The 27,904-nt window shown below is 38.7% G+C and overlaps 1 protein-coding gene across 6 annotated transcripts in view; it reads right to left on the bottom strand.

The window, feature by feature from the left end:
* Positions 1 to 23,230, bottom strand: part of senp6a (SUMO specific peptidase 6a) — a 35,012-nt gene extending 11,782 nt beyond the window's left edge. The window contains exons 1-12 of one of the 6 annotated variants that reach the window (XM_078174044.1): positions 23,104 to 23,230; positions 15,713 to 15,806; positions 13,510 to 13,573; positions 12,913 to 13,019; positions 11,869 to 12,021; positions 10,805 to 10,825; positions 7,812 to 7,882; positions 6,510 to 6,604; positions 5,272 to 5,659; positions 2,906 to 3,144; positions 787 to 927; positions 332 to 365 (exon numbers count right to left, since the gene is read on the bottom strand). In XM_078174044.1, coding sequence (XP_078030170.1) covers positions 332 to 365; positions 787 to 927; positions 2,906 to 3,144; positions 5,272 to 5,659; positions 6,510 to 6,604; positions 7,812 to 7,882; positions 10,805 to 10,825; positions 11,869 to 12,021; positions 12,913 to 13,019; positions 13,510 to 13,573; positions 15,713 to 15,806; positions 23,104 to 23,134 — 1,438 coding nt within the window. In that variant the 5' untranslated portion in view covers positions 23,135 to 23,230. The remainder of the gene's footprint in view (positions 1 to 331; positions 366 to 786; positions 928 to 2,905; positions 3,145 to 5,271; positions 5,660 to 6,509; positions 6,605 to 7,811; positions 7,883 to 10,804; positions 10,826 to 11,868; positions 12,022 to 12,912; positions 13,020 to 13,509; positions 13,574 to 15,712; positions 15,807 to 23,103) is intronic. The other 5 variants (XM_078174046.1, XM_078174045.1, XM_033648985.2 and 2 more) reach the window with 5 other exon arrangements.
* Between the last annotated feature and the right edge of the window lie 4,674 nt (positions 23,231 to 27,904).

The following is a 27,904-nucleotide window of genomic DNA, read 5'->3' as shown; positions in this document are numbered from 1 at the left end:
GAATAGGAACAAAAAAACACAACTACAATTTTGAAGCTTCCACATGAATCAGTTAAACAACAACATTAGGAGTCATATGTTGCAGCTTCCAGCGGCTCATATTTACCGCTGGCCTTTTTTGCATATTTGAAAGACATAAAGCTGCCAGTGGTTTGACTGAACTAATCTCTGCTGACCAGCACAAACATCAAAGTGCACTGCTGCATCTTCCTGAAACAGCAGACAGCTGCAGTGACTGTGGGGCCGTCACACTCCACCGACGTCTGATCCAGCAGCTCTGCACACAGTGCTTTATTTACTGAATTCATTACTACCCCCGTTTCATTCGTACCTTCAGTTTCCAGCTGGATGTGGTCGATGGAAAACTGAAAAAGACAAAGAACAAAGAGAGTAATTTATCATTTCCATTCGTATTTCAAAGCTGCTGTTTTTCTGGACTTAAATCACTCGACTGGATTTTGAAGATTTTAGTAGGTATTCTGTCTTTTTCCTTGTATTATGGCCACATAACTTCACTATAAGCTCTTTCCATGTCTCTTAATATAGCACTGATTTAATCATAATATATTTACAATTCTGTAAATTGTCAAATAATGTCTAAAGTCTTTATTTACCTCAATTTAAGACAAATCCAGGGTTAAAAAATAAATTTTACAAGTCTGTATTTTAAGTATCTTTATGTTTTAAGGTTTAGCCTGACTCTTGTAACCCTGATCATATTTTTCTACTTTGCTGAAACAAACTCTGGCGGCCATACTAATACATGACACTATCCAAAGTACTCACAACGACGGGCTTCGTCACCATCCTGCGCAGAGTTCCTACCCTCACGCTCCGACACTCCAGTATAATACTGTCACACTTGTTAGACATGATTTTGGGCTTCTTTGTCCTCGGTGAGAACTGCTCCGGAGGTTGATTCCCGAACTGTAAAATAAAACAAAAAAATGTGCGGACATTAGGGCTGCACGATTAATCGTAATAAAATCGTGATCTCGATTCATATGCATATGCGATCTAATTTTTCAATGACGGCGATTCTGCCAGCCCCGCCCGTGCTGGGAGTTGGGACATCAACTGCATGAAAACAAGCGTTCCCAACGACGCAGCGTTATACCACGTGATGCAGAGCGACAGCCGGCAGTTTGGAAAGCAGCGAGACAGGGGGGAAACACACTGCTAACTGTAGCCTCAGTTTGTGCCTCATACAGATCTGCTGGTAAAGTTAACTTAGCGTTAGCAAGCGTGATAAAAGACGGCAGAGAGGCGACGTTGTGCAAATAAACCAAAGATTTATTAATTTTCTGTAGCAGTAAACACATGGGCCGATAACAAATGTGTTAACTAACTTAGCTAAAGCTTTACAAGCTATTCAGGGCTGCCAACGATAACGTTAACATGACAAACAGCAAGGCTATGGCAAGTTAACGTACTGACACTCCTCAGACAGACAGACAGACACACACACACACACACACACACAGCCTCTCAGTCCTTAGCTGCTAATGTTAGCTCATGTACAACACAGGTACCACACAGAAACTTTTACAAAGGGTCATAATGTGCTTCTAGTGACTGTCAAATCGCCAGCGAAAGTTGTTTACACTGCCTGCTCTCATGGGACAAAGATCCTCTCTGAGGAAGAGGGTTCACTTTGCTGCAGCGTTCACCAAAATGTTTTTTTCTTTTAATAAATTGAACACACATTAAAGAACACACAAGATCCTGTAGAGAATTAATACATATAATACAATACAATAAACACTGTCAAATTAAATGAAGGAAGAGGATTGTTTTAAAGGCAAATAAAATATTGGGGATTTATGTAAAAATATACATAGAGACATATAAATAATTATATAATTAAAGATATGTAGGCTATGTTAGGTGAATACTCCTGTCAAATGCATGGTGTTGAAACGTTTAATTTTGACTTAATTCCAGGCCTGGAATACCTACCTCAGAAAAATGTTGTTCAACATTGATATTATTGTTAAAATTGTTCAAAAGCTGTAAGAGAAAACAAGAGACTAAAGCTAAAACAGGAGTGTTCCCTCTCTGCTGACCAGAGTTGATGTGCCTTGTGTCTCTTGTATCAGGCACAATCATAGGCTTTGTTATTTAATGATATTTTTTTTTATTATTTATTTATAATTGTTGTTACTTTTCCTTTTGTATCAGGAAATAAGCACAATATATCTTTATGTTGAAAAAAATCGTGAGAGAATCGTGATCTCAATTATAAGCCAAAAAATCGTGATTCTCATTTTTTCCAGAATCGTGCAGCCCTAGCGGACATACGTTACCATAGGGACAAGGTGAGGTGCTCTCTGGCTCTCCCTCACATCGTTTTGTTTCATTGCACTGCACATCCAAGTCTCATTTACTCAGAGACAAACAGTGAAATGATTCTCCTCCTTTGTGGCTCAGTAGTAATGGATGAATGAGTCAGGGTTTCCATTGCCAGCGAGCTCACTAAAAGCTGATGCACTCATGATACTGAAGGCACTCATAATAAAAGGGTGCATCAAATATATAAAGCCTCAGATCATTTTATGTTTCTTTCGTTCGCTTAGAGGAAGAAAAAGCCCTCAGACTTGTGTTTCGCTTCAGTGGAGAACCTGCTGGCCTAGTTTACACTGGGGATATCAACACACACACACACACACACACACACACATACACACATAGAAAATGTGAACAGAATGAGGGATCAGAACTGCTAAAAATACTGCTTTAAAAATATAAGCAAGTAAATTTATGTTTTGTTTCTTTATTTTCCTTCTTCCTCTTCGATACTTAACTAAGATACACCCAAAACTACTTAAAGCTCACCAGTCATTTTAAAATGTTACCAGTTAGTTCTGACCTCCTGGTGTTGGTGGGCGACCTGCCAGAGTCTCACCTGATCTTTCATCCGGGCTCTCCGTGGTATTGTGATCTTCATGTTGACATCTTCAAAGAATTCAGTGTTGGGCTCCTCCTGCTCTCCGGCGCTCTTCACCGCAGCCTCCACTCTGCCTCCGGAGGGCGCCGGTGAGGAGTGAGCAGAGTCTGCGGGTCGAGGGGAGACGCTGTCCAGTCTGTTGACGCTTCCGGTGCTGGCGTTGTCGGCCTCCTCCTCATCATCACTGGACAGGACGACTAGGGACAGAACATCAGACGTTAGATTGAGTGTACTTTTGAACATCTTTGACATTTTCTTTCAACTTTTGTACTTAGGTAGGAAACAAAAAAATGAAATCTGACATTTACATCTCTGAACTGCCTCATTGTATTCTGAAGCAGGTTTGAGGCCTTGTTACATTAAGTCCAACAGAAAAGTATGGCTCAAAAATGTGTTATTTTTTTAACACACAAACCTTTAACATTACACTAAAAGCATCTGGACCCAGGTGCAAATTTAAAAATTCAAACACATTTTAGTATTGAACTAGCAGCATCCTCTGAGTAGTTCCTGTTTTCTTTGTGGTCTTATTTTGTATTGTGCTTCTCATCTACATTAAATTTGTTTTTTATCTGGTAGAGAACAACCACAGGTAATTCACCAAGTGCTGTTCAAGAGGGCAGCTTGCTTTGAATATGCTGTATGTATATATATGGCACAGTTGGGATCTACCCGCCAGTGTGTTTTGTTTACTTTTCCTACAGCAGTGACGTCTGTGAGGTGGTGTAATGTTTGGTTTTTATTCCACCAATATGGGTAAATAGTGATGAGAGAAATTTCAACTGAGTTCAGTTTGTGTAAAGATTAGAAAGTACAGATTTATTACACACTTTCCTCATGTGAAATATCTTTATTTGAGATTTAATTTATACCGAAACACGCTTGTGAACTCGATCACATGAAGGCCAGTCTCTAACAAGGATGAGAAAGATAAAGAACATGCAGCTTTAAGTGTAGAAATGTACACATTTTTAAATGACATTTTTTAAGTGACAGAAATAAGTGTGTTCTCCTTTATACTGAGGAGGCTTTAATGCATTTGGAAATACATTATCTCACTAATACACTGATGAGATTGCTGTTTTTTTCCGGGACCTGTATATTCCTTAAAGTAGTTCTTCAGACAGGCAGCAGAGTGTCAGATTAAAAACTGACAGGCTGTCAAAAGATCTCCACAGTTTCCTCTCTGCTCTCTCTGTGGTACCGTACAGCATCACAGGCCAATATGACAGTGATGTCTACATTCATTTAACAGAAGCACAGGGGCTCTTACTGCTCTCCCCTGGGTGCTGTAGTCTGGACACTGAGGAGAAATATGAATCAAATGTTACATTGATGACATTTCAATCATCATGAACACTGGCAGGAAAGAGCTGAGTAAATGTATTCAAATAGTGATACTTGTGCTTTACTTCCCATTTTGACAAACTCTTCCTCCACTACATCTTTAAATTTAAAAACATTAAAAATCTTTCATCATGAATGACAACAAAATTTAAATATATTTTGAGTCTTTTTATTTATTTATTTTTAAATAGAAAGCCAGTCTGGCTCTTGGCTGCAGCTGTCAGAGTGAGACAGCTGAAAACACGACAACAGCAGTAAACTGAATCCCAGTTGATCTCCACTGGTTGACAGAACTGTTGCCAGGAGCCAAGATCTGCACCGATGCTGCTACGGATGTGTCAGCCTGAGAGTTTTAACTCGCAGCTTAGTGTGTGCTCTGGTCATGCTCACTGGTAATTGGAACAAAATATTAGAGAGCCACCCATGCATTTGTAAAACCTGTTTCATGACAATGTCTCACTGGCTGCATGAGGGAAAATAACTATTGGTTGATTCTTCTTTTATTGATAGAAAGTCTTATACTTGTAGCTCAGTGTGATGTAATGCACTATAATGCAAATTTACAGCGACCACGACACCAATGAGCTGGTTACACTCTCTATTCAGCTTCTATTCTTATCTTCATACTTCTCTCATCTGCTCTGGTATTTTCCCGCTGCTTTGTCAACATCATCGACAGCTTTTTCAAACTGATCCCAGTATTAGGAAGAAGTTGCTGCCTTATTAATTTGGCTTTTAGTTCAGCTTTGAGTCATCGGCTTGTGTTTTGTGTGCACAAACTGTGCTACCTTCGCAGAGAGAGTCTATTCTGATAATAAGATAGGTCCATAAGTTAGAAGAACTTTGCTGCTACATGTTACAGGCACCCCAGATAACTTTAACCCAAGGCTTGATAAGGCTTGAGTTCAGGGCTGTGAGCTATTGCCTCATTAGCGAACTTACTTCCTCAGGGCGACAAGTCAGTGCTTTTTACTCACTGGGGTCGTTGAGCTCGTGCTGGGCCGCTGTCCTCTTCCCTTTGGGCGCGTTCCTGGCCCCGCAGCAGCTCGATGTCCCAGCTAACAGTGGGGACCTGCCGTTGCTCAGAGGCGCCAAGGTGCCCCTGGTGCTCGTGATGCGTATGGGCAGAGTCTCTCCGCGGGGCCCCCTTATGGTCGTAGCCGGTTTGTAGAAGTTCTGTTGCAGGTTGTTTGGTCCCGGGGAGGGTTGGGATCGAATGGGGGGTCGAGGAGTCGGTGATGACAGAGTGGCCTGCTGACAGGGCAGCAGCGCCGGACCGTTCCCACAGTTGTGACACTTGGTCCTGTCTTCGCTCGGCTTGTTGCACTTCACACACACCATCTGGTAGACAGTCGTCCGGAGAGGCTGCCGATGAAAAACTCGTTACGAAACACAAACTACAAAAATCTACAAAGCCTTCTTTAAAGCAAAGATGTTTCATTTGCTGTTGCAATTAAGTTACGTGATTTCATACACACATAAAAGCATATATATTATTTGATTCCTCCTCTTCCTGTCCATAACAGCGCTTTGAAACGTAGGTTAATGTCAGTATTCACAGAGTGCTTTGAAAATACTGTACTGGGTTATGGTCATGCCAATGAAGCCCTTTGAATATAATAATCACTTCAGCATAAAAGAGGATTTCAAGCCATATAAAAATATGGAGCAGTGGAGCTTAAATGGCTGGGGTATTATTCTAATGTAACAGATCAACACCTAGTTTCCTTTAAGGTCTTCAGGTCTGACAGAAGGTAGAAAACATTTTGTTTGGTGGGAGGGATGTTTTCCATGACATGATTTAGCTTTGGTATAAGCCGCAGTAACACACTCCCTGTCTGTGATAATGCTTTTCAGTCACACTGTCTTTCTTTCTAAAGGTCACTGGCTGATCACAGCACGTTCTGTCCCAGAGAACAGAACAGCTGAATATGAAGCATTACATGTCTACAGTAACACTGTGCCTATCCGTGGCTCTAGCTGCAGAGTCGGAGGTGTGCTGCAGAGGATGTGAGGACAGACTGATGAAAGGATGATGGACAGGCAGAGGCAGAGCCCACTGAGAGGCTGCTCCACACACAGTACATCTCATATTTAAGGATTCACATTATCAACCCCAACAAACATACTTTAGGAGGAAGGACACGTGTGCATTTGACGTGATTTCTCAGTAGTGTCATTTTAACCTATGTGCTGCTGCTGTATCAGCTCTTACCTCTGCTGCTTTGACCTGTGAAGGAAAAGTACAGCAGTCCTCCAGGGGTTTCCTCTTCTGCTGGACACGACGCTTTATGTTCAGGGTCTCCCCTTCTGAAGGTTACACAATAAAACAATCAAGACAAAATCACTTATTTAGTGATATAATCTAATATTTAAATTACTCATTTTATAGCTTATTATAATTGATTTACAGTCAAAATTCTGGGTAAAATCTCACAATACTTTACAGGAAACTAGAAAGCACTCAGAGGATGCAAGGCTTCACAATCACAGGTGAATCAGGCAGTGACCGATGCAGATAGAAGACGCCAGAAACAATAAATATAGAATAGCAACAGGAATCAAACCATTTTTAAAAATATCTGATGACTGATATTATTTTTGTTTGATACCTCTTAATATTATTTATTCATTTCAGGTTTTTTGTTTGTTTTTTGTTTTACATTTCTCTAATTTATCTGTACTTATTTCTATCTTTTTGCTGCTTCTGGGGATCAATAAAGGCTTAACTTGTCTTTATTAAGGCCCCATTCCTTATTGGCCAACATATCCGTGGATACCAATATATCTGTGATAAGCAAAAACTGGCTATTCTTACTTTTGCCAGAGAGATTTTGGTTAGTAAGTCACTGAAACCAAAATAACGGCCTGTTTTCTAACATGAGAGTGAAAGCTCTGAGCCCTTCCAGCCTCCCCGTACTCACATATTGTATCTTCCAAAATAAAAAATAAACACAGTGTGAAAAGGTGGATGACTAAAAACAACATGGGGGACAGTTTCCTTCCAGGGTCACTTTTGTTTTCTTTCTTTTTTATTTTTAAAAACCATCCGATTATTTTGGTATTCGATGGAGTTGTTTCAGTTAGAGAGCCGTTCTTAGCCCAGCGAGTATTTCATAAGCTCTCCTCACTTGGCCAGGAGCTTTGAGGATTAAATGTGTGAGGCCTGAGATCTCCTCCTCTGCTGGCAGGAGCAGGGAGGAGGTTCAGCTCGCATCTGCAGCCCTGCAGACGCTGCTGGCTGTCACACACGTAGTCACATGCATAACCTGCTCACACACGCTTTCCACAAACACAAAGATACCGATCAGTGGAGACACACACACAGATGCTGCGCACACATACCAAAGCCACATACAAGCAAACCACAATCGCACACACGATTCAGTCTTTTCCTCCCTGCTAGTAACACAGTGAGCACATCTAAATTCAAACTATTGGCCAGTAAATTACTCCTTTCTCTTGAGAATGACAAAACAATCCTGTGTGATGTGTGTTGTGGAGCTATGAACTCTACCTGAGATCTCTGGACAGGTGAGGACGATGCTGTCCACTTCTACAGCTTGCTGCGTGGTGGAGAATTCGTTTCTGCAGGAGAAAAAAAAGACACTGTGGTCAGTATAATCGCTGCATCAAACATGTTTTACATACAGCAAACAGCAGTTTGGGGACCAGGTTTTTGGACCACACTGAGAGGTGATGCTAAAAGTGTAACATCAAGAAGCTCATGTGTTAAAATATTGTATTTATTGTGATAGGACATGATGAATCTTAAATGCTTTTGCGCCAAGATTTTGAGTAAATATAAAGGCCTCTTTTCTGAGTTTAACTGAAGCTCATTGATCAGACTATAATTCCAAATCAACAAATTTTCAAGGATTTTCAAGGCTCACGTGAACCCTGCAGGTGTGAACAGTTACCAGGCAAAATGGGTGTAAATACTTGTAGACAGTCAAACTTCTTCCAGATTGCTAGTGAATCAGACAAGGTCACCCCCACCTCTTCACTGATGGTATTAGATATTTAACTTATTGTCAGTAATCCCCATGATAAAGTCTCTGATAATTTTCTGAAACAGCTGGTCACTAAGTTTTTAGCAAACAAACAGAAGGAAATACTGCATTTGTTGGTGACTTTTTACAGCGGACGATGTCTGTGTGATTGATTCAAAATAAACTACAGTGTGTGGGTTTATGGTAATGAAGGAAAAGGTCACCCGGCGCAACAGTGTGGCTCATTAATGTGTTTTTAATTGTTTTTGAACAATAATGGCGCTCTCCGGCACAGAGGAAGAAGTTTGGGGTTTTGATGTAAACACACTCAACAGATCTGGGTCAAAGGTCACTGGATGGATGAGAAGCGACAGAGATCACTGGCAATAAGCTACAGATATTTCACCACGGCATGAAAAAGCTGAGCCGCGGCTAATTATCAGCCAGAGTGCAGCAGTAAGTTGAATGTCTAAACCGCTGAATAACAAGCAAGGTCTCACTGCTGCCTGAACATCAACATCAGATTGTTTTACTGTTTTTAAACGTATTTTTCTACAGATGGCAGTCAAAAAGTGACAGCAAAATAGAATTAACTGTACATACAGCATGTTCTTTATGACAATAACCCCTTATACTGAATCTTAAATGATTAAAAGTGGATGTTAGCTGCAGCCCTACTGAGGCTGGGACAGATATGAATCAGTTATGAGCTGCTGCAGTATGTGCGAGCCAAGTGTGAATGAACCCCAGTGGAAAAGGTTTTTCATGTTTTCAATGCTATCATGGTGCTGCGGAGAGACCTCCAGCACCGACGGGAAAACATCTGCTGTGGAGGCCCTGGCAAGAGTTTGTGTTACAAAATCTTGTGAATCCAAAATTCTAATTTATACATAAGAGATTCTTACAGACAAAACCAATGCTGGAGGCAGTGGGGTAGAAATAATGCAGACCACTTGTATATTTTCTGGCTTTATCCTTGAATTATTTCCACTGCTTTTGCAAGACTTTGCAAAGGAAACTGTGTAAATATTGGGAACAAATGTTGATTTGTCTCTTGTCACATTCTCATTGGACATTTTCCCACATCAGCTTGAGGCACAGGATGAATTTCTCTTGAATATAATTTTGGCAACTAGCAAAAAAGCTCTCACACAAAAGTAGCTTCAGCCAAACCTTGCAAAACAAAGAACTACTGGAATGCAACTTTCAAGGAAGTAAAGGTGGGTTTGTCTAAATTTATCAGATGTAACACATTAACACAATGTAATATGTAACATCTTATGTAGCTTTAAAATATCAATACAAATATAGTTTAGATGATCAAATTCACTTGGATACACTCAACACAAATACACTTTCTTTATTGTGTCTAGAATCTTAAAGAAATTAAATTACTTCTATATTTAGATTACCATCTACGTGTTGATTTATTTTATTTTTAGTTAATTTTATGTGGATGACAGATACAATATGTGTGGTTTGGGATTATGTAACAGCCCTCAGAGCCCTGACACACTGGTCGTTGGTCTATGTTGGGCTGCTGATGAGTCTGTATTCCTAGGTTATATAAGGTAAGTTAATTTTTTGCGACCATAGAGCTCTTTGGCAGAAACTCTTTGTAATAGTTTGTGGTAGTGTTCACTTGCACAGGGTAAATATAATTTGTTCTTTCAACAGTAGGTTATGTTGTTTATGTGGGAACTAATTCACTAGCGTCTTGAATCCATCCTGTCCAGTTTCCCTTTTTTAATGATGAGTGCTGACGACAGCAACCTGCTAGTATGAAGAGTTATTTCTTCTCACACAGGCACAGAACGTATGTGCTGGTTGGCTGTTGGCTGTGGTCCTTTTGGTGTGCTCAAGTGCAACTTTTCTGGCTGAGACACAAGCGATGCAACAGTCCGCCTTCGTCACAACTAGCTCTTTGATGTCATTTTGGTGTATCTGTCTTCAAGTGTGTGTTCTTGTTGATGTTACCATATTGATTGTATTTGCATCGTTGCATTGTTGAATTTATCATGATATAGATTTTTTTTTTTTGTTTAAAAGTTTGTCAATTTCCATGTTTTTGTGCATGAAAATAGTTCCAAAAAAACAAACCCAGGTAAGGTGGGCTTCAGGCTCTGCTTACATTTGAACAAATACAAAGTGTAAGCAGTTAGGTTTGGGAAAAATACTCATACTAAGGAAGTATCAGCACTGGAAGTAAGCACTCAACAACACTCTAAATTGTTAATGCAGCATTTAAGCAGAATTACTGCCTCTGTACGCAGTCAGGTTTTGTCACAGTCATGCAGAAGCTGCATTTTACACGAGAAACAGCATGTCAGGGAAAAAAAAGGAAACCACACATTGACATTAAGTCTCACAGCATGTCAACAGTGATGCTGCTGACACAAACAAAACCTGGAATAAATGGAAATGTACGATGTTCTGGAGACAGAAAACGGGCATGAAATGAGATCCAGTCTGTTAACAAAGGTTTACTCGAAGTGATGCAGCTGGATCAAAGTCTTACCTTTCCTTCAAGTCAAGGCTGCTTGAAGATAAAAATCAAAGAGAGAAGCATCTCACTAATGCAGTAATTCATTTTTTACAGCCTATACTTCAATTTAAGTGTTTGGTTTTTTTTACACCACATCTATTCAGAGGATGGATGTAATGATCCGGGGTACGTGTTCAGATTTAAATTACTTTCATCAACATTTAAGAATATCTTATGTGCATCCAATAAAAGCTTAATTTAATCCGAAGCAAGAAAATGCACTGTCTCGCTCGTTTATCTGCTTTTTCCAGAGTAAATCCAGTAATTCTGTCTGCTAGACTAAAGGTTTAAAAACTGAGGAAGCTTTCCCCAGGGGGATCACAGAGTGAGAGACATGAGGGCAAAGATTCTGTGTGAGGTGAAAGGAGCAGGTGCATGCTGGTGATCAGAAAACAACAGGAAGTTTCTTATTGTGGTTTTGCCTGTGGTTTGGTCAGCAGTTACAGCAGCAGCAGAGGCTGTCACAGACAGCTCATGGAGGCATCTAACGTACTTAAACCCATTTCACAATGTCATAACACTGTCAAATAGCAACACAAAGACATGAAACACTTGTTTTTGGGTTCAGCGTCACTTGCCCTTTCTGATGAGATCATGATCTCTAATGTGCATTGTGCATAAATGCCCATAAATCCGCTTGGAAGTCATAGGGGAAAAGTCGTTCTTTTTAATCCCAGAACTTGCCTGAGAATCACTACGGTTTTAAGTTTTCTTAAATATCAAAAGTGATCCAGTGATAGCACTGTTTACAATGTCGCCATGGATGCAGAGAACCAAGAGCTAATTCGGCATACTTTTGATAGTGCCACTTTGCCAAATGTGAATCAGTATAGGCTTTGCTCAAGTTTTAGCCCACAGTGCAACTCACTGAATTCTCCTATTATGGGAAGTGTAGTTCCACAACTTAGAGAATGATCATCCTCCAAATAGAAGAAAGTTGTGTTTCTAAAAAAAACTGGGTGTAACAAAGAGCAGCACAAGTCAGGAGTCAAAATCAAAGTCAAGTCAAAACGCAGCTCGAACTCGCTCCGTCTTACCTTTGGACTGGTTTCCTTATTGCAGAGGGCATTTGTGCGTGCTGAAAGTGTCGCCCTTGTAAAACGATTCCTTGTGAAGGTGTGGGACTGATGATAAAATAGTTGGTTCTGTTGGGCATGGGGGAGGACGTTGCTACTGTGAGAGGGACCTCGCTGCAGAGAAGGAAGACAGCGTCAAGTCAAACATAAAGGAACCACTTTGTAGTGCTGTAAACAAATGTTTACTGCCATTTAATAGTGTAAATACAAGCACATCATAAGAACACTTTATGTAAGTGTCTGAGTTAAGCACTGACTAATCAGATTTACAATGCTCAATCTATCTTTTGCAGTATCTACGAAACATTTAGATACAGCAATTATACCATTTAAATCCATTTTAAAAACATTCCTTTATAAACTAGCAAATGATTTAATTATTATAGGGTATGGAGTCTGGTTATGATCTCATTATTTCATTCTGTTTTCAACCTTTTTTTTTTAGGTTTTTTTTTTATATAAAATGGTCTGTAATGCACTTTAATAAAGACAATACTTATAAAAATAAATGTATTACATTCCCATCACTGGGTTCACAGGAAACTATGTGATGAACAAACAAAAGGTAATTAAAACGGAACAAAAAATTGATTTCACATTTTGTCAGGTGACTAAATGAGATTTATCTACTACGATAACATTTTGCCAGTTAATAAAAAATGGTGTAAAAAGTAATTCCAGAATTGTCATTGAAATACATTGTCTATCATCCATATAGAAGAGCAGGAAAAAAAATAATCACTGTTTCCTACAAAGATCATACTGCACAATCTTGACTCTGACTTGAATCTGTTGGCAAGTGTAGATTTATTATTAAAGTTGAACTGCAGTCACTTTCTCCACATTTCTGACTTCTTTTAAATCACCAGCCTTTTAATTTCCAGACCTCCTGAAAATAATCATATTCCAGACTCTAAGAGCTGTGAAGCATCTCTGCACTTGACCAACAAGTGCAGTAAAAAAACAGCAGAATTTATATAAATATACACATATGCAGAACTGTACCTGAGCCTTTTGGGCGCCAGCTTGCTTAGAGGCCTCATGTGATTATTTGGCCGGTTTTCATACGTTCTCAAAGGGTCAGAGGAAGTGAAGTGCCTAAGAGTGGGAGACTGAAGAGAAGACACGCACACACACACACATTAATAAGAAACGCTATAGGAAACAAGACTGTACCAAATGTCACAGGATAGTTATCAAGATATTTCACTCTGGATCAAAGTGGTGGAGTGACATCATCACATGTAAGCTTGTTACGTGCTGAGCAAAGTATGTGAAGTTCCAAAAAACATATTAATTAACTACTTTAATTCCCTGTAGCTTCATCTGTTTTTTCCTGTCATAAATCAAATCTGGTGTGAACAACAACAACAACACAAGCAGCAGTACCAGCCCTCGAGGCCTCCTGCAGCACCTCAGCAGTGTTAGCTCATGGACTGCTGGGGTCCTTAGGGTGCCATTGCTCTGCAGCGCCAGGCGCCAGCCAGGCTTTGGCGCTGTCTGCGGGGCTGATCGGAGAGCCACGCGAACCCACCGGGAGTCAACATTAGCAGGGTAAGAGTCAGAAAATGAGAGGCAGAGAGGAGAGCCCTCAGGGTTTACCTTTTTCTCCTCGGGGGAGGTCGGCTGCTCCCTGTCCATCTCCTCCACGCTCACCACGCTCGCACTGAGAGGAAACGGAAAAAACATAATACATAAATATTATGGTCAGACTCCTGTGTGTGTGTGCACTTTACGTAATACATTTCTACACAGCATATTTTATGTTATTTTATATGTCTGTGTGTGTGTGTGTGTGTGTGTGTGTGTGTGTGTGTGTGTGAGTTTAGGTATAAAATGACATTTCTGCGCAATGAAAGTGGATTCTAGGGTTTGACCGATATGGTGAAACATTACTGCCGTTATCTTTATTAAATGGTTTTAGTACTGACAGCTGATATCTTTTATTATATTCACATTGAAAACTACAACACTGGAGTTTGGCAAATACATATATTGTGCCCCTTTAGTCTACACTCACTGGGGAGGACAGATTATTAAAAAAATGTTCAGTATTTTTGAATCAGTATTTCTTTAAAATAGCTACTTCCATCAAAAACTGATCATTATAACTGTCCTAGAAGTAGGATTCGTTGAAGAGCTGTTGTATTTGACTGCATTAGTTTTAGATGGAAATAATAAACTCAAACTGGTCAAAATTAAAGCTAACATCAACTTGATGTAGATTCTATTTGGTAAAACAACAAACTAACTAGTTAACTTGCTGCAAGAAGGTGAGCTTTTCCTCTCAAATTCCCTACTAAATATAGCTCATGATTAGAAACTTGCTTTTTTAGTTAGTTAGTTATTTTAATGGTGCTCTGATTAATTACTGAAAAGTGGACATATATGATTGTTAAGTAACACAATTTTCTTCTGAGGTTAGCAGAGACACCCTTTATTTCATAATTATATGCTACAGGAAACTGTTTTTTTGCATTTGCATAAATGTCAGCCAAAAACTGCAGTACTGAAACTCAAAATACATGTTTAAGGTATTTGAGACAGTTTTGATAATACATAAAATATCTATGACAGAGCACTGGCCATGAGAAACTATAACTCTATAATGAAACTTGGGCTTAGTGAGTCATTTTACAGCTAGCAGGATTTAAAGAAACAGTTCCCCCTAAAATTAAAAAAAACAAAAACATGATGCAGAAGTAGGTGTTAGTCTATTGCTAGCTCACCTAGAACTGAGCGAGCTAACGTTGCAGCTCAGCTGAGTAAGGTGCCATTAATGTTTACACCTTGCACTGTTATGAGCATGTGCCTCTAATCCATTAGCAGATGCACACTTCTTACTGCGTGGTGATTTGGTTTGTAGCTGTAATTTAGTAGAATGAAAATAGTTCCTACATGAAACTGCTCACAACAAGGTCTGTGGATTATTTTGAGTAACTGGGTCATAGTTTATGGAAAGAGACATTACTGATAAGTTTCTAAAACATCTCAATGGCTGACATCTCCAACACTCTGCAACTCACACCAAATCAATCTGAACTGATAAATAGCAATATGGATAAGTGGAGGAATCCATGTTTTTGACTTTGGGGTGAACTGTCCCTTTAAGCAAGGAAGCACAGAAACTCTGGTATTCATTACAGATGAGTCAATTAGTTCATAATTATTTAACTGCAATTTCAATAATCAATTACTTGTTTCAGTCATTTATCATGCAAAACTACCAACTATTGATTTCTTACTTTTATATGGTTATAAATTGAATATCTTTGGGTTTCGGACATTTAAAAAACCTCCCTCATTAGTGGCCTTTCAGTATTTTCTAAATAATTTTATAGACTAAATGATTGAAAACAGGTTAAATAAATAAATCAACAAAGAAAACACTCATTAGTAAATCTTTAAATGATGATTAAATGTACATTTTTTTTAGAAAAAGATTAAAAAGGTGCAAAGAAAGCTGCATTTAACTGCAGGTTTAACTTTGTGATGAGGAGGATGCTCTTCTGTCCCGGTGATCAGTTTCTATTAGCCAACATATCGGTCCAACCCTAGCAGATTCTGATTTGTAAAACAGAGAGGATTTACATTCAGACGGTGTTTTATGTGAGCGCACAGATCCGTAATGCTGCACTAAAAAGGCCAATGCATATATCATCAGAGACGGGAATAGCCTGCTCATCAGCAGAGGTGTCACTTGGGTCTTTTTCCTGTATGTGGAGGGAGAGCTGTGTGTTGGGAAAGTGATGCAGTGCAGCGCTTGGTGGTGCTGAAAACGAGGGCTGGGGAGAGAAGTGCTTACTCATGACTCCTTTCCTCTTCACTGTCACCAGAAAGAGAAAAGCTCCAGTTGTGCTTGTACCCTCCATCTCGCCTGGTGTCTGATCTATCCAGGGCTTGAATTGAATAATAAACCAGACTCACATCAGTGCAGGGACACAGGAGCAACACACAGCACATCAGCTGAAATGAAGCCACATTTTCACTGCTGATCATTTCAACTAGATGATAAGAAAAACTGGTAACAATTAGCAAAGGAAAACGTTTGGGTCCTTGCTAATTTTGCAAATATGCAACTGCAAAAGCATCTTTATAAATAACAAAAATACACTCATGTCACTGCAGTTAAGTTTGATCAAAGGGCAAATTTATCTTCTTTTTTTGCAGACATAATTAACTAATTCTTTTAGTTATGGTCAATAAGCATGTTTGGTGATATCAGGTGGACAGTGCCAATATCCCTCTGTAAAAATAAGATTATTATTACAACACCAAACATAATGATTTGTGACATGAGTGTAGCTATTAAACTACTGCACATGAGTAAAATTATTCAGCACCTTTTTCATAATTTTAACAACTTCAGAGCAACTGGAAATTGCATTCACGTCATTGTCAGAATACAGATTACCCTCAGCTTTAACAGTCTTTGACGTTTTTTCCAATACACAGACCACCAATTTTTGTTATATTATCTTTTGAGATCAGAACCAATGTCAAGACCATGGTTACAGGTAAACATGTTTTTCACCAAGTGCTCACTTCCCATCAGAGTGTTCGTTATATGTCAAATAAAAGGTGATAAGAGAGTGTTAATGAACAAAAAGACCCATAAAAGTCCAATCCAAAAAAAGGTTTTGTTAGAGCGCAGGTAAACATCATTCAGTAATGAACTTCACCAGGTAATGAAAGGTTTAGATACAGTTAATTTCCCATTTAAATGCATCTGTAGAAGATGAGTGTGTGGGTGAGCAGCATACATGTGTGCAGAGGGTGAAGTCTGCAATCTGACCGAAGGCTGAGAATCAAAAGGTTACTGGTCCACATAATGCCTCTTTCTCTCCTCTCTGTTTCCAGTAAAGTGAAGACATATACTGCTACCAATATTGAACTTATTAAGTGGTTTATCAAATTATGCCGGCCTTACACCAGATGGCTTTTCAAGCTATTTTACTGTGGCAGAAAAATTACCAATGTCGGAGTAAAATCATGAGAGTTTTGCTGGAGTTGGTGTGTGCTGCTGTGATCTCAATCATTTGGTGGAAGGTGGTCATAAAACTGACAGTCTGAGCTATCTTACATCAGGCTTTTTCTCATCTCAATGTTCTGACAAAATCAAACAGGTTTAATATTATCGTAAGTGTTTACTCTTGGCTCATTCAAAAACTGAAGTTCAATGACATGAACATTGTCAACGACCAATAGCTGTGCTCTCTCCAGCATCAAACAGGAAGCAGCAAACCGAGTTCACAGTAAACACGGAGCGGACTCTGCAGAGGCACAAGAACGTGAACAAGTCTCATTTCTCAAGGTCTGTGGAAAAGAAGGAGATACTGGTGGAGTTGTGGAGTGAACAAGAGTCCGTGTTTAATTTTGTGTGCATCTGACACACACACCGGCACTTATTTTTGTGGGAAATTTTAACTTCTGAAATGATTCACCTCCCATTCCCAGGGTCTCCTCGTACTAAAATAGTACAGCTAACCAGCAGCGAGCTCAGGCGACAAAATCCAAAATGTTAAGTTTATAGGCAATAGGGCTGCAACTAACGATTATTTTCATTGTCGACTAATCTGTCGATTATTTCTTCGATTAGTCGACTAATCATTTTATCAAAAAATGTGTTAAAATGTTGAAAAATGTCAGTCTGTCTCTCCCAAACCCCAAAATTATGTCATCTAATGTCTTGTTTCATACTCACGCCAAAGGGTTTTAGTTCACCATCATGGGAGAGTGTGTAAAGCTGCCAATATCTGAACGTAAGAAGCTGCAATAAGTATATTTTGGGGTACTTTTATAGTACTTTTCTATGTAAAATGAGTCAAACTGATTAGTCGACTACTAAAATAGTCACCGATTATTTTAATAGTCGATTAGTCATTGATTAGTCGACTAATCGTTGGAGCCCTAATAGGCAAATACAGTTTATATTTATGGATCATACTGATGCTAAATTGACAAGAATACTATTGACATATGACGCCTTTTATCTTGGGTTTCTAGAGTTATGTGTTTTTGTAGACACAATATATTACACAATGGCGTAATATTTTCCTGCAGGAGCAGGATGGGAAATGATCTCAGAGGGAAGTTGCAGTCTTGCAAATAGTGACCATGCGAGATCCCTAGTCTTTGAGAAATCTTATAGCTTGTGACTTCATACTCAGTGTCTTTAGATGTGAGAGGGTGTCAGACTAAAGTCTTTTAAAAGTCTTTTCAAAGTCCTCTAGTGTATGGTGGGCATTAAATACATTTAACACAGTGAACTTTTGCACATTCCATCCTTTTGTTTTCAAACAATTGCATTTTCTATTTAGGATTTTTGACTTTTGCAGTATTTGCTTTTTATTCTTATTTTCTCTGTGTTAATTGTTATGCACCAAAACATCTGACAAATTTCTTGTATTTCAAAACCTACTTTTTCCCCCCCCCATCAAGGACTTGATAAAATTCACTGTTTCTGCTTCAAGTTACCATCATGACAGGCTCTTACATGTACATCAACCTGATGCACATTTTCTCTTATTTATCTCAAAGCGAGAGAATAATGCTATACCTAAATTCTTTTAGGTATCGCAATGGGTATCGGAGAGAAAACACTGGATCGTTGCATCCCTACGCCTACATTAAACCCCACTACATGAAAGAATGAAGTCCCACCTAGTACCCGTGTTGGGTAAAGAGGCAAAAAGAAGGTGCTTTTGTGGCATGAGAACCACAGCCAGACCGCATAAAGTCAACTTGTAGAGGTCGACATCGACACCGACTGGGTTAGGGTCTGATTCCCAACATAGCCTCTGATGCTTTAAGTGTTAACAGTCACAGCACTTTCCTTATAAGGTAGACTCTGTTTGCTTGTTCCTCAGTTTGTCTAATAAGCTGCAAAGCATATTTAGTGTTTTTATTCTGTATACTAGACACGCAGAATTTGGCATCTCATTCTAAAGCACCCAGAATTAGTTTAAAGTAAGTATTTTGAATCTTTCAATGTATTTATTCCTCTCAGGAGTCTGCATGGAAGTTTAGTTCAAAGGCTGAATTTGATTAAAGCCTGCTGGTGCATTCATGTACAACTGTTTTGGAAGTGTTGGCCAGTAAAACATCTGTTATCTCAATGCTGATTAATAATCACCTCCATTATTCTGCAGTCAAGTTTTGGTAAAGACAATAAAGATATGCAAAGAAGTACATTTTATGACCACTCAACAACAACAATAATTTATCTCCTTTTAGGAATCTTTGTTAAGGTCAAGAACAGAAAACACAACGCCTTGGTGGTAACCTCCAGGCACAGCAGGTTGTACTAAACACAGTTCAATTACACTCATACTGCAGTTTTGTATTATAAAGTTGTTTTACAATAATTATTTCCTGCATATTGGTTTTTGTTTATTAAACTAGCTTTCAGTGTATTTAATTATTTACGTGTTTATTTTAGCCAACATGAGCTTTAATGAGGTGACACGTGGCTGGTCTCTTTTTTTTTTTATTAGAGGAAAACAAATATTTAAAGATGATAATGTACTGTATCATTATTGCATGGTACAAACATGGACAGCTCTTCTCTAATGAATAAAACGCTTTTCGCAGTTAGCTGTCACGTGTCAAATTTCAGACAGACGGTAATTATAAACCTGCAGGAAATGTTTTTTTAATTTAGTCACAGATTGTCTTATAGACTGGGTTTATTTCTGAAAATTATCTCTTTATGTTTTATTTACTGTATTTCCCCGAAGTTTAATTTTCAAATGCTGGATGACAACTGCTGCTGTCCACTTGCTTTATTTTAGTGTCTTCTGTTTTCTTACATGTGCAACTATGTTCATATACCTGCCAAAGGGGTTGCTGTGAAATAAGGAAAAGTAAAAAGGAAAGCAGATATATTTCAAATACAATAACATACCAACTTCTCCGTAATGCCAACCATATTGTTGATACACAAATCTTAACATCTGCTGGATGTTGAGACAAGTTACGCTTTTTCCCACGAGGCCCTGGCTTCCTATTTCTTCCCCATATCAACTGAAATTTGTGAATATCAAAAACAACAGTCAATACCAAAACACAAAGCAGGGGATTCAAAGTTTCCTTCTTTAAACTAGGGAAACATAAGCCATGTGGTTAATAAATAAACATACTTTATTTTGGATGATGTATTCTCTGCTTTAACAAAAACATCACTTCAGTCCTGCCATTTTAAATCCAATGACCTCACAAACTTCACCTACATAGTCATGCTAATGCATGTTATCCATATGGCTGCAAGCCCAGCAGGTAAACATGAGTTAAACCTCTTACAAGAATCAGTCATTTCATACATGCACATGGCTGAAGTACAGGCCCTAAAAGCTGCGTCTTTTTCTGTCCCACAAACCAAATTCTGAGCGTCGCGTCCCATTTTCCTTCTAGCGTCATACATAATGCTTCTGCCCTTCCCCTGCAGCTGCAGGAGTGGATTAGCAGACGCTGAAGAGATGGGGCTCATAGCATAACAGTCTGAACATTTTAGGGGGGAAACTGCAGCCTGTTTTTTATTGAATTATCCATTTCAGGGGCTTTTTAAATGACAAGAAAAATAATCTTCAAAAGTTCAAAAATCATACATTAGATTATGATCCCTGAGCTCTTCTGCCTCAGTTGGTTCAGTCATCTCCTTCAATCCTGCACGAGCCAAATTAAGCCCGTTGTAATCTCTTCCAGCTAATACACAGAGTCAGCCACAAACTCTGCGAGATTCATGCTCCATTTTCCAGCTTCATAAATCACAACAAATGCCCTGATAATGCTTGTGAGGGGACATTTAGGTTCCTGCTGAGCTTTAGTACACTCATTTATTTTACAACAGTGGATTTCCTGCTGGACATATTCACAATAGAGGATCTCTGACTACAACTACGACTACACAAACCTACATTTATCCAAACAGACTGACGTTAGAGGTGCTTGTGCAGCTGAGAGAGAACTTTGACTGTCACATGATCAAATACAAGCAGCTTGTTGTCAATCATAACTGCGCTCAACCCTCAATGGATGTGTAACTCATCTATATATTAAACACACAGTTAATCTTCCAAAAAGACATGATTCAGAGAGCAATCCTGGGGCCCGCTTCACCACATTTGCAAAATGAGATAATTTCCTCTCCTTTTACTCCATCTCTCCCTTGTTTCCTGTCATCTCTCCCCTAATTCTGTCTAATTACAACATTAAGTGCCCTGAAATAGAATAATTTGGAGGAAAAAAAGCAAAGTTCTGTAATTAAAACACACCAAACTAGCAAGTCCTGTACAGCTTGCAAATCTATCTGCAATTTGGGAAACCTGACGCTGCCAATATTTGCATATCACCTTTGTGAAACTGGCCCTGGCCCTTCAAAGACACATTATTGTAGTCAGGTAGGTTTCCTTTTAAATAACGCTGGATGTTAAACCTGTAATACTAACTATAACACATCCTTTGGACTGAGAATTAAAAAAAAAAGTCAAATACAGAAAGTTGGCAATGCAAGTCAAAATGATCAAATTAATGATCTTCACTTATTCTCTCATTTTAAATCTAAATTTTGCAAATTTTAGACTATGATCGTATTTAGATATGTTGCTTGTAAAGCTGCTTGTGTTTTGACAACAGTTGACAACATTTAACATTCAAGACTTCGGCTTCTTTTGTTAAAAGAATAATGCAGGCATTATTTTTTATTTTTCTGTCGTGTCAACAAATCCCTCGAAAAGACCAAAGCCTGCAGTGTGTAAAATCTGTCTGTCAGTACTTCCTGACTTCCTGTCTGTGGCTCTCAGCTCCAAGCCCTTCCTTCTGAAGACGTCCATCTTTAAGGAGGAGGAAACAGTGCACTTTTCAGGGGCTACCTATATGGCAAACTAATCCACATTTGTGCTCTGGTGAGTATTTGGAGCTGTGGTGTTGAGTCAAAATAAACCAGTGTGTGTGTGGTCACGGTAATGAAGGAACATGTCACCCAGGGCAACAGTGTGGCTCATTGATGTGTTTTTAATAGTATGCGGACAACAGTGGAGCACACACAACAGTTGTTGGTTGATACATTCACTGTTGGTTATGATCTTTCCATGGGATTTGTTGACAGTAAGAAAAACATAGCATAACACCAGATGTATCCTTTAAATGAAAAGGGGTTTAAAAATGAAAGTAAGTATTATTTATTGACACTACAAATGTAAAACAATACCCAGCCTCATTCCTTGATATATAGTAATTTCAAAACCTGTCTTTGGGTCTGCTTTCTGAGGAGATATGGGGGGCTAGGATGTTTAACAGCAACCCCTAATTTGACTGTAATACCTTAAGTAAAATTTAGCAGTATATCAAAGCATATTGTTGCATCCCTGCTTCCCTGTCCTCTTGATACTGCCACTGAGCAAGGCAGTAATGACAAATATAACCCAGTTTATCTCCTCTTCTATCTGTGAGGTGACAGGTGAGCCTCTCAATACGATGATTTAATAGGTTTATATGTTATATTTTTATGTTTTTAGGCATGTGCCATCCAAATTTACAATGTGAATCATTAGACAAAGTGAAGACCACCGTGAGTAATGTCACAGTAACGGTATTACACACTGGGAACATCATGTTTACAATTGGACTGGGAACGTTAGCCAGCTAATTTTTGAAGCTAGCAAGCTAGCACGCTATTTTTGAGACTGGTTGAGTGTCGGTTAATGTTTAACTGTTTATTATTGAAGTGTTGGTGTGTTTTGCTGTTATGTATAAACGTTATGTGGTGGCTAAAAGCCTCGCAAAGGCAGGAAGGCCTGTCTCCGCTATCGCTACATCCAGCTTTCACATTGCAGACGCAGCTAACGTCAGCGCTAACGGTGCTAGCTCAAAGCCTGCATGCCCGATAATCAGGCTACAATCTGTCGAACCGGACGGCCCGGCCGTTGTTCCGTCTTCCCCCTCACAGGCCCAGAGATGTGGCGCTGTCACCGGCCTGCCAGCGCTCATTTCACCCCAGGCTAGCTGAGGATGTCACACCAAGCAAGCGCTAGCGTTAGCCACCTAGCTCCAACTGTGCTGCTCCACACAGGACCGGTTGTGTGTGTGACACCAAGCGGACCCAAAAATCTGCCTCAGCAAGCAGAAATACCGAGCACGGTGTGCGGGGAAAATGGCAGCTGGCCGGCCGGTGCAGCGGTGCGGGGTGTCACAGCTTACCTTCGAAGAAAAAGCTGCGGTTGTGGGCCATGTTTATTCCATGATCCTCCTCAGATGATAGTGTTGCTCATCGGAGACCCAGGGCAGCAGTTGGGCTCTATGTATGTCTGGAGCTGTCTGACTACTGCCTTCAACGAGATTTCAAAATAAAAGCTGCTTTCTTTAGTGTGGCAAACAACTGCATTCCACATACTCTAACATTGGGGGAAGAAGTATGCAGGTATGTTTTTTTATGTATAAGTAGCAAAACCACAGTGTAACAATATTATTTTACAGGTAAAAGTCCTTTTTTCAATATCTTACCTGAGTAAAAGCTCATATAGGATAGGCTACCATTATATTTACCTGTTGTCAGTCAGAATCTGCACATACATGGAGTGGATGATTATGTACATACACTAAATACAGCATGTATAATTTATATTGAAATATGATATGTAAGAGAGTAAAATTATAATCTGCAATGGAAACAATGAATGTTTTGGTGACAAGGTGTTATTGATAGTGTATGGTTAATTTAACTGTTCATGTTGAAAGAAACTGTTCTTGTATCTGGTTGTTTTGGCATATAGCAGGGATACTCAGCTTTTTTGGGTTTGTATTAGATATTCATAATCTGAATCTGCAAAGCAACTAAAGTTATAAAATAAATGTAGTGGAGTAAAAAATACAGTACAGGAGTGGTAGTGTAGCATACAATAAAAATACTCAAGTAAAGAGTCTGACAAGAGGCAAATATAATTGTATCCAGGAAACTAAGTATAATTACATAAGAACTGTAGGGGGGTTTATTGTAGGACTGCTGCATCACTAAAGCTGGATATACTCTATAAACTTGCAACCACTGTAACCTCTGCTTTAACTATTATAGCAACATACTGCAAAGAATCCTAAACTACATAATGCAAGTAAGGATTTCAACATAAAAAGAACATCTATGTATGAATTCAGCCCAATGGGAAAATTATCTCACTGAATTAAACAGGTAAAGGAAAATAAATAGCTGGAAGTGTACCAGAAAAAAGGGATTCACATAAGCTACTTCAAATATACTGCAGATTCACGCAAACAGATAGCACATTACTTACCCTGTGGGGGCTGAAACGACAGAAGTGTGAGCATGCTTTTATTTTGAAGGTTCTTCCGGAACGCTAACGGTTTAATTCCTGTGAATTTGATACCCTACTAACCTGCACAGCTCTGTGCACAAGCCTGGAGTTTGTGTATGCCAACTTTTATGTTCTGACAGCTATTAATCCAAGTTTAAGACGCACACGTGTATGTTAGCTTTATTAATTTGATAATCAAGTAGAAATTTACACTGCAGGAGATTTAAAAAAAAAAAAAGATGTGGCAGTAAAATAAGATAATGTTAATGCCATATTTTAGGAATTATAAGACCCTGTCAGGAAAAAAAGAAAAAAAAAAGAAAAACAAGCAGCACACAATTAAACAAAACAACCTGCTGTAAATAAACATTTTAAATCACCCCTCACATTCTCCAGTTGTATGAAGAGACGGTGATCAGAGCTAGATGGCGATGTTCCTCATTAAAATGAATAATCACCATCAGTATCATGATGTCACCACACCCACAGGTCTGCAGTAAGACTGCACGTACAAGTTATTTTAACCTCCTGGCATCCTAAAATGTTGTGGATTATATGCAATGTGATATGATTATGTGCAAGTTAAGATCAGATGATATAATGGAGGGAAAAGTGTAGGCCTACTGTTTTTGATTAATCAGTTAAAATGCTGTGAATGCCTATATGCTAGGGTTGTAGCAATATGTTGGCTGATAGTAAATATTGATTATTGGGACATGCAGATGCAACACAGGGGTCAACATGAAGTGAATTGTAGCTTGCTTTGAATCTTTGTAAGTACTAAAATGTATTTTTTTTTTACATTTAATTTTCATGTAAAGGTATTTAATCAACTTAAAATGTTTTAAATCAATTGTTTAATCTATTAAATTATTTCAAAAGTAGTATAGCCTAATGGCCCAACCAACAGTCAACAGTGATTCCTAAACATATTACATTTACAATGATATCAAACAGTGAAAAGCAGCAGATTCTGACATTTGAGAAGTTGAAAATTGCAAGAAAATTGCAAATATTTGGTATTTTTTTTCTTAATAAATGACTTAAACTAACTAAAGCTTTCAGCACAAAAGTCCTATAATATCCATGTAGCAGGTGGTGTTATATGTACTGTTTTAAAATCTCAATGCTAAGATAAGCTAATTGTCTCATGGCTTTAGCACTCAGCACGATGATATCAGTCTTCTCATCACACTCTTGGAAAGAAAGCAATTAAGCAGTAATTCCCACAATGTCCAATTTTGCAGAAACATCAGCCCCTTTCCATGCTCCAGCTCCTACCTCAGATGAGAGCACAGTACAGTTTCTAGTACTATACATAGTCCATAATAATTCACAGGGAAATGTGCAGAGTTGCGGGAGCAGCTCATTAGAGTGAATTGAGTCATGGCCTTCCCCTCCGTTAAAGCACTGCGATGATTATCACACAGCAGTTCTCTCGTTCGTCTGCAGAGGTTCAAATTAATGGAAAATTACAGATAACAGAGGGATGATGGCAGCCGCTTGGTAACTGTGTGAGTGCAAGAGGAAGTCTGGGTGTGGTGAACAAATGGAAATACATTAATTATTATTCCAGTGTTGCTTTGTTAGCGACATGACTGTATGGATGTTGATGTTGGTCTGTCATTTGGTGCACCACTTTGGTACAGACTGAAATATCACAATAAATATTGGATGGATTGCCGAGAAATTTTGTACAGACATTCATGTTCCCCAGAGGATAGATCCCTCATATTTTGGTGATCCTCTGCTCTTTCCTCTAACACCACCTACAGGCCAAAATTTTCACACCATTCTAAAATATATCATAATCTTCTGCATGTGTTGGTACAAAATTTACTCCAGATAGTCATGATCCCCAGACGATTTATCCTCCTGACTTTGGTGATCCTCTGACTTTTCCTAAACAATTTCGTTCTTAGTTAAAATATCTCAACAACTTTTGGATGGTTTTCTGTGAAACTTGGTACACATATTCATGGTCCCCAGAGGATGAATGGTAATAACATCGGTGATTCTAAGATTGTTCCCCAAGAACATTCATTCATTCATTTTCTGCAACTGCTTAACCTCTTGAGGGTGCCAGTGGACATTGGGTGAGAGGCGGGGTACACCCTTGACAGTTTGTCAGAATATCACAGGGCTGACACATAGAGGCAGACAACCATTCACTCCTACAGGCAATTTAAAGTCTTGTCTTTGGACTGTGAGAGGAAGCCAGAGTACCCGCTAACTACTCCTTGACCAGTGCAAAATATATTTGGTAGAAACAAACAGTAAACCACCGTGAATGAGAATGTGCATTTGCTGTTGCAGTTGACAATTAATAAAATTGAAATTAATTGAGTTTATACTATAATCATTTTAGAAATAATGTGTGACTAATATTTTTTTTAAAATTAACTTTAAAAACTACTGTTTAAACTGTAACATTTATCAAAACCAAATGACAACGATAAGTAGAAAAGCCAAAGAGAGTTCATATTTGGAGGCCAGAACCGCTTGTTGTCTTCTTTGAAACTACCACTGAGGGGAACCAAAGCTGAAAATCTTTTAATTATATGCATAGAAGAAAAACAAAACAAATAAACAAAAAAGTTTAATGAGAGATAGAAGTTAGATGACATGCTGTTTGTTTACTCCATCTAAGACAAATGGACGAGTTGATCCTTCTGAATCAACACCTTGTTTTACACTGACCTCCTGTCAGAGTGTGTGGGTGTGTGAATGTGTCGCCCTCCGCCAGCTGTTTTATTTCTTTGTGAGATGATGATGTGAAAATGATCTCTCACACAACATCATTATGTCTCTGTGTGGGAACATATTCTGTACTTTCGTAAGATTGAATATTTCCAGAAAGAAGAAAAAACACTGCAGGACATAATGACTTCCAAATCTCTGCATGCGTGTGTAATTATGCAAGCTGTTTTGGCCTCACTCATTGTTTTATGAAACGATGTGATTATTTTTCAAGTGCTAACATGTTTTTAAATTCCTTTGCTGTGTTTATTCACGAAAATATTCTTATAAAACCTCTTTATAATCAGTGAATCACAGCAGGAGTGACATGTAACACCGCACACTGACTGTAATGTCAGCTGTGTTGTGTCTGCTGAAGCTGGATGTCACACTTTATAACAGCACGGAGCTCAAAGTATCACTGTTTCCCATGTTTTGACACATAAACTTGCTTTCATCAGGAGCAAATGTTGTGTTTAGAGCCATGAATAAATCATATTATGTTTGAAAAAGGCTCGCCTGGCCTACTTCAGCTAAAACTGCTGAGACAGTCAGAAGAAATGATAAATAAAGAGAAATTAGTGAGCACCAACACACATATTTATTTCCACAGCTGAGCTGCACTAAAACTGAGCTGGAGGATGCCACAATGTGAGAAACACATAACACATTCACAAGCTGAATTCTGAAAATAATGAACTCTACATGGTTTATCGGTGATATTACATAGTTGTTTCTTGCACAACATATTCATTTTCCTGTACTTATAAATATATACAGTACAGGCCAAAAGTTTGGACACACCTTCTCATTCAATGCGTTTTCTTTATTTTCATGACTATTTACATTGTAGATTCTCACTGAAGGCATTAAAACTATGAATGAACACATGTGGAGTTATGTACTTAACAAAAAAAGGTGAAATAACTGAAAACATGTTTTATATTCTAGTT

Source organism: Epinephelus lanceolatus, chromosome 13 (genome assembly GCF_041903045.1).
Source record: "Epinephelus lanceolatus isolate andai-2023 chromosome 13, ASM4190304v1, whole genome shotgun sequence".
NCBI classification, from domain to species: domain Eukaryota; kingdom Metazoa; phylum Chordata; class Actinopteri; order Perciformes; family Serranidae; genus Epinephelus; species Epinephelus lanceolatus.
The sequence above is the reverse complement of the archived record's forward strand: the minus strand, read 5'-3'. Positions and strand labels throughout refer to the sequence as shown.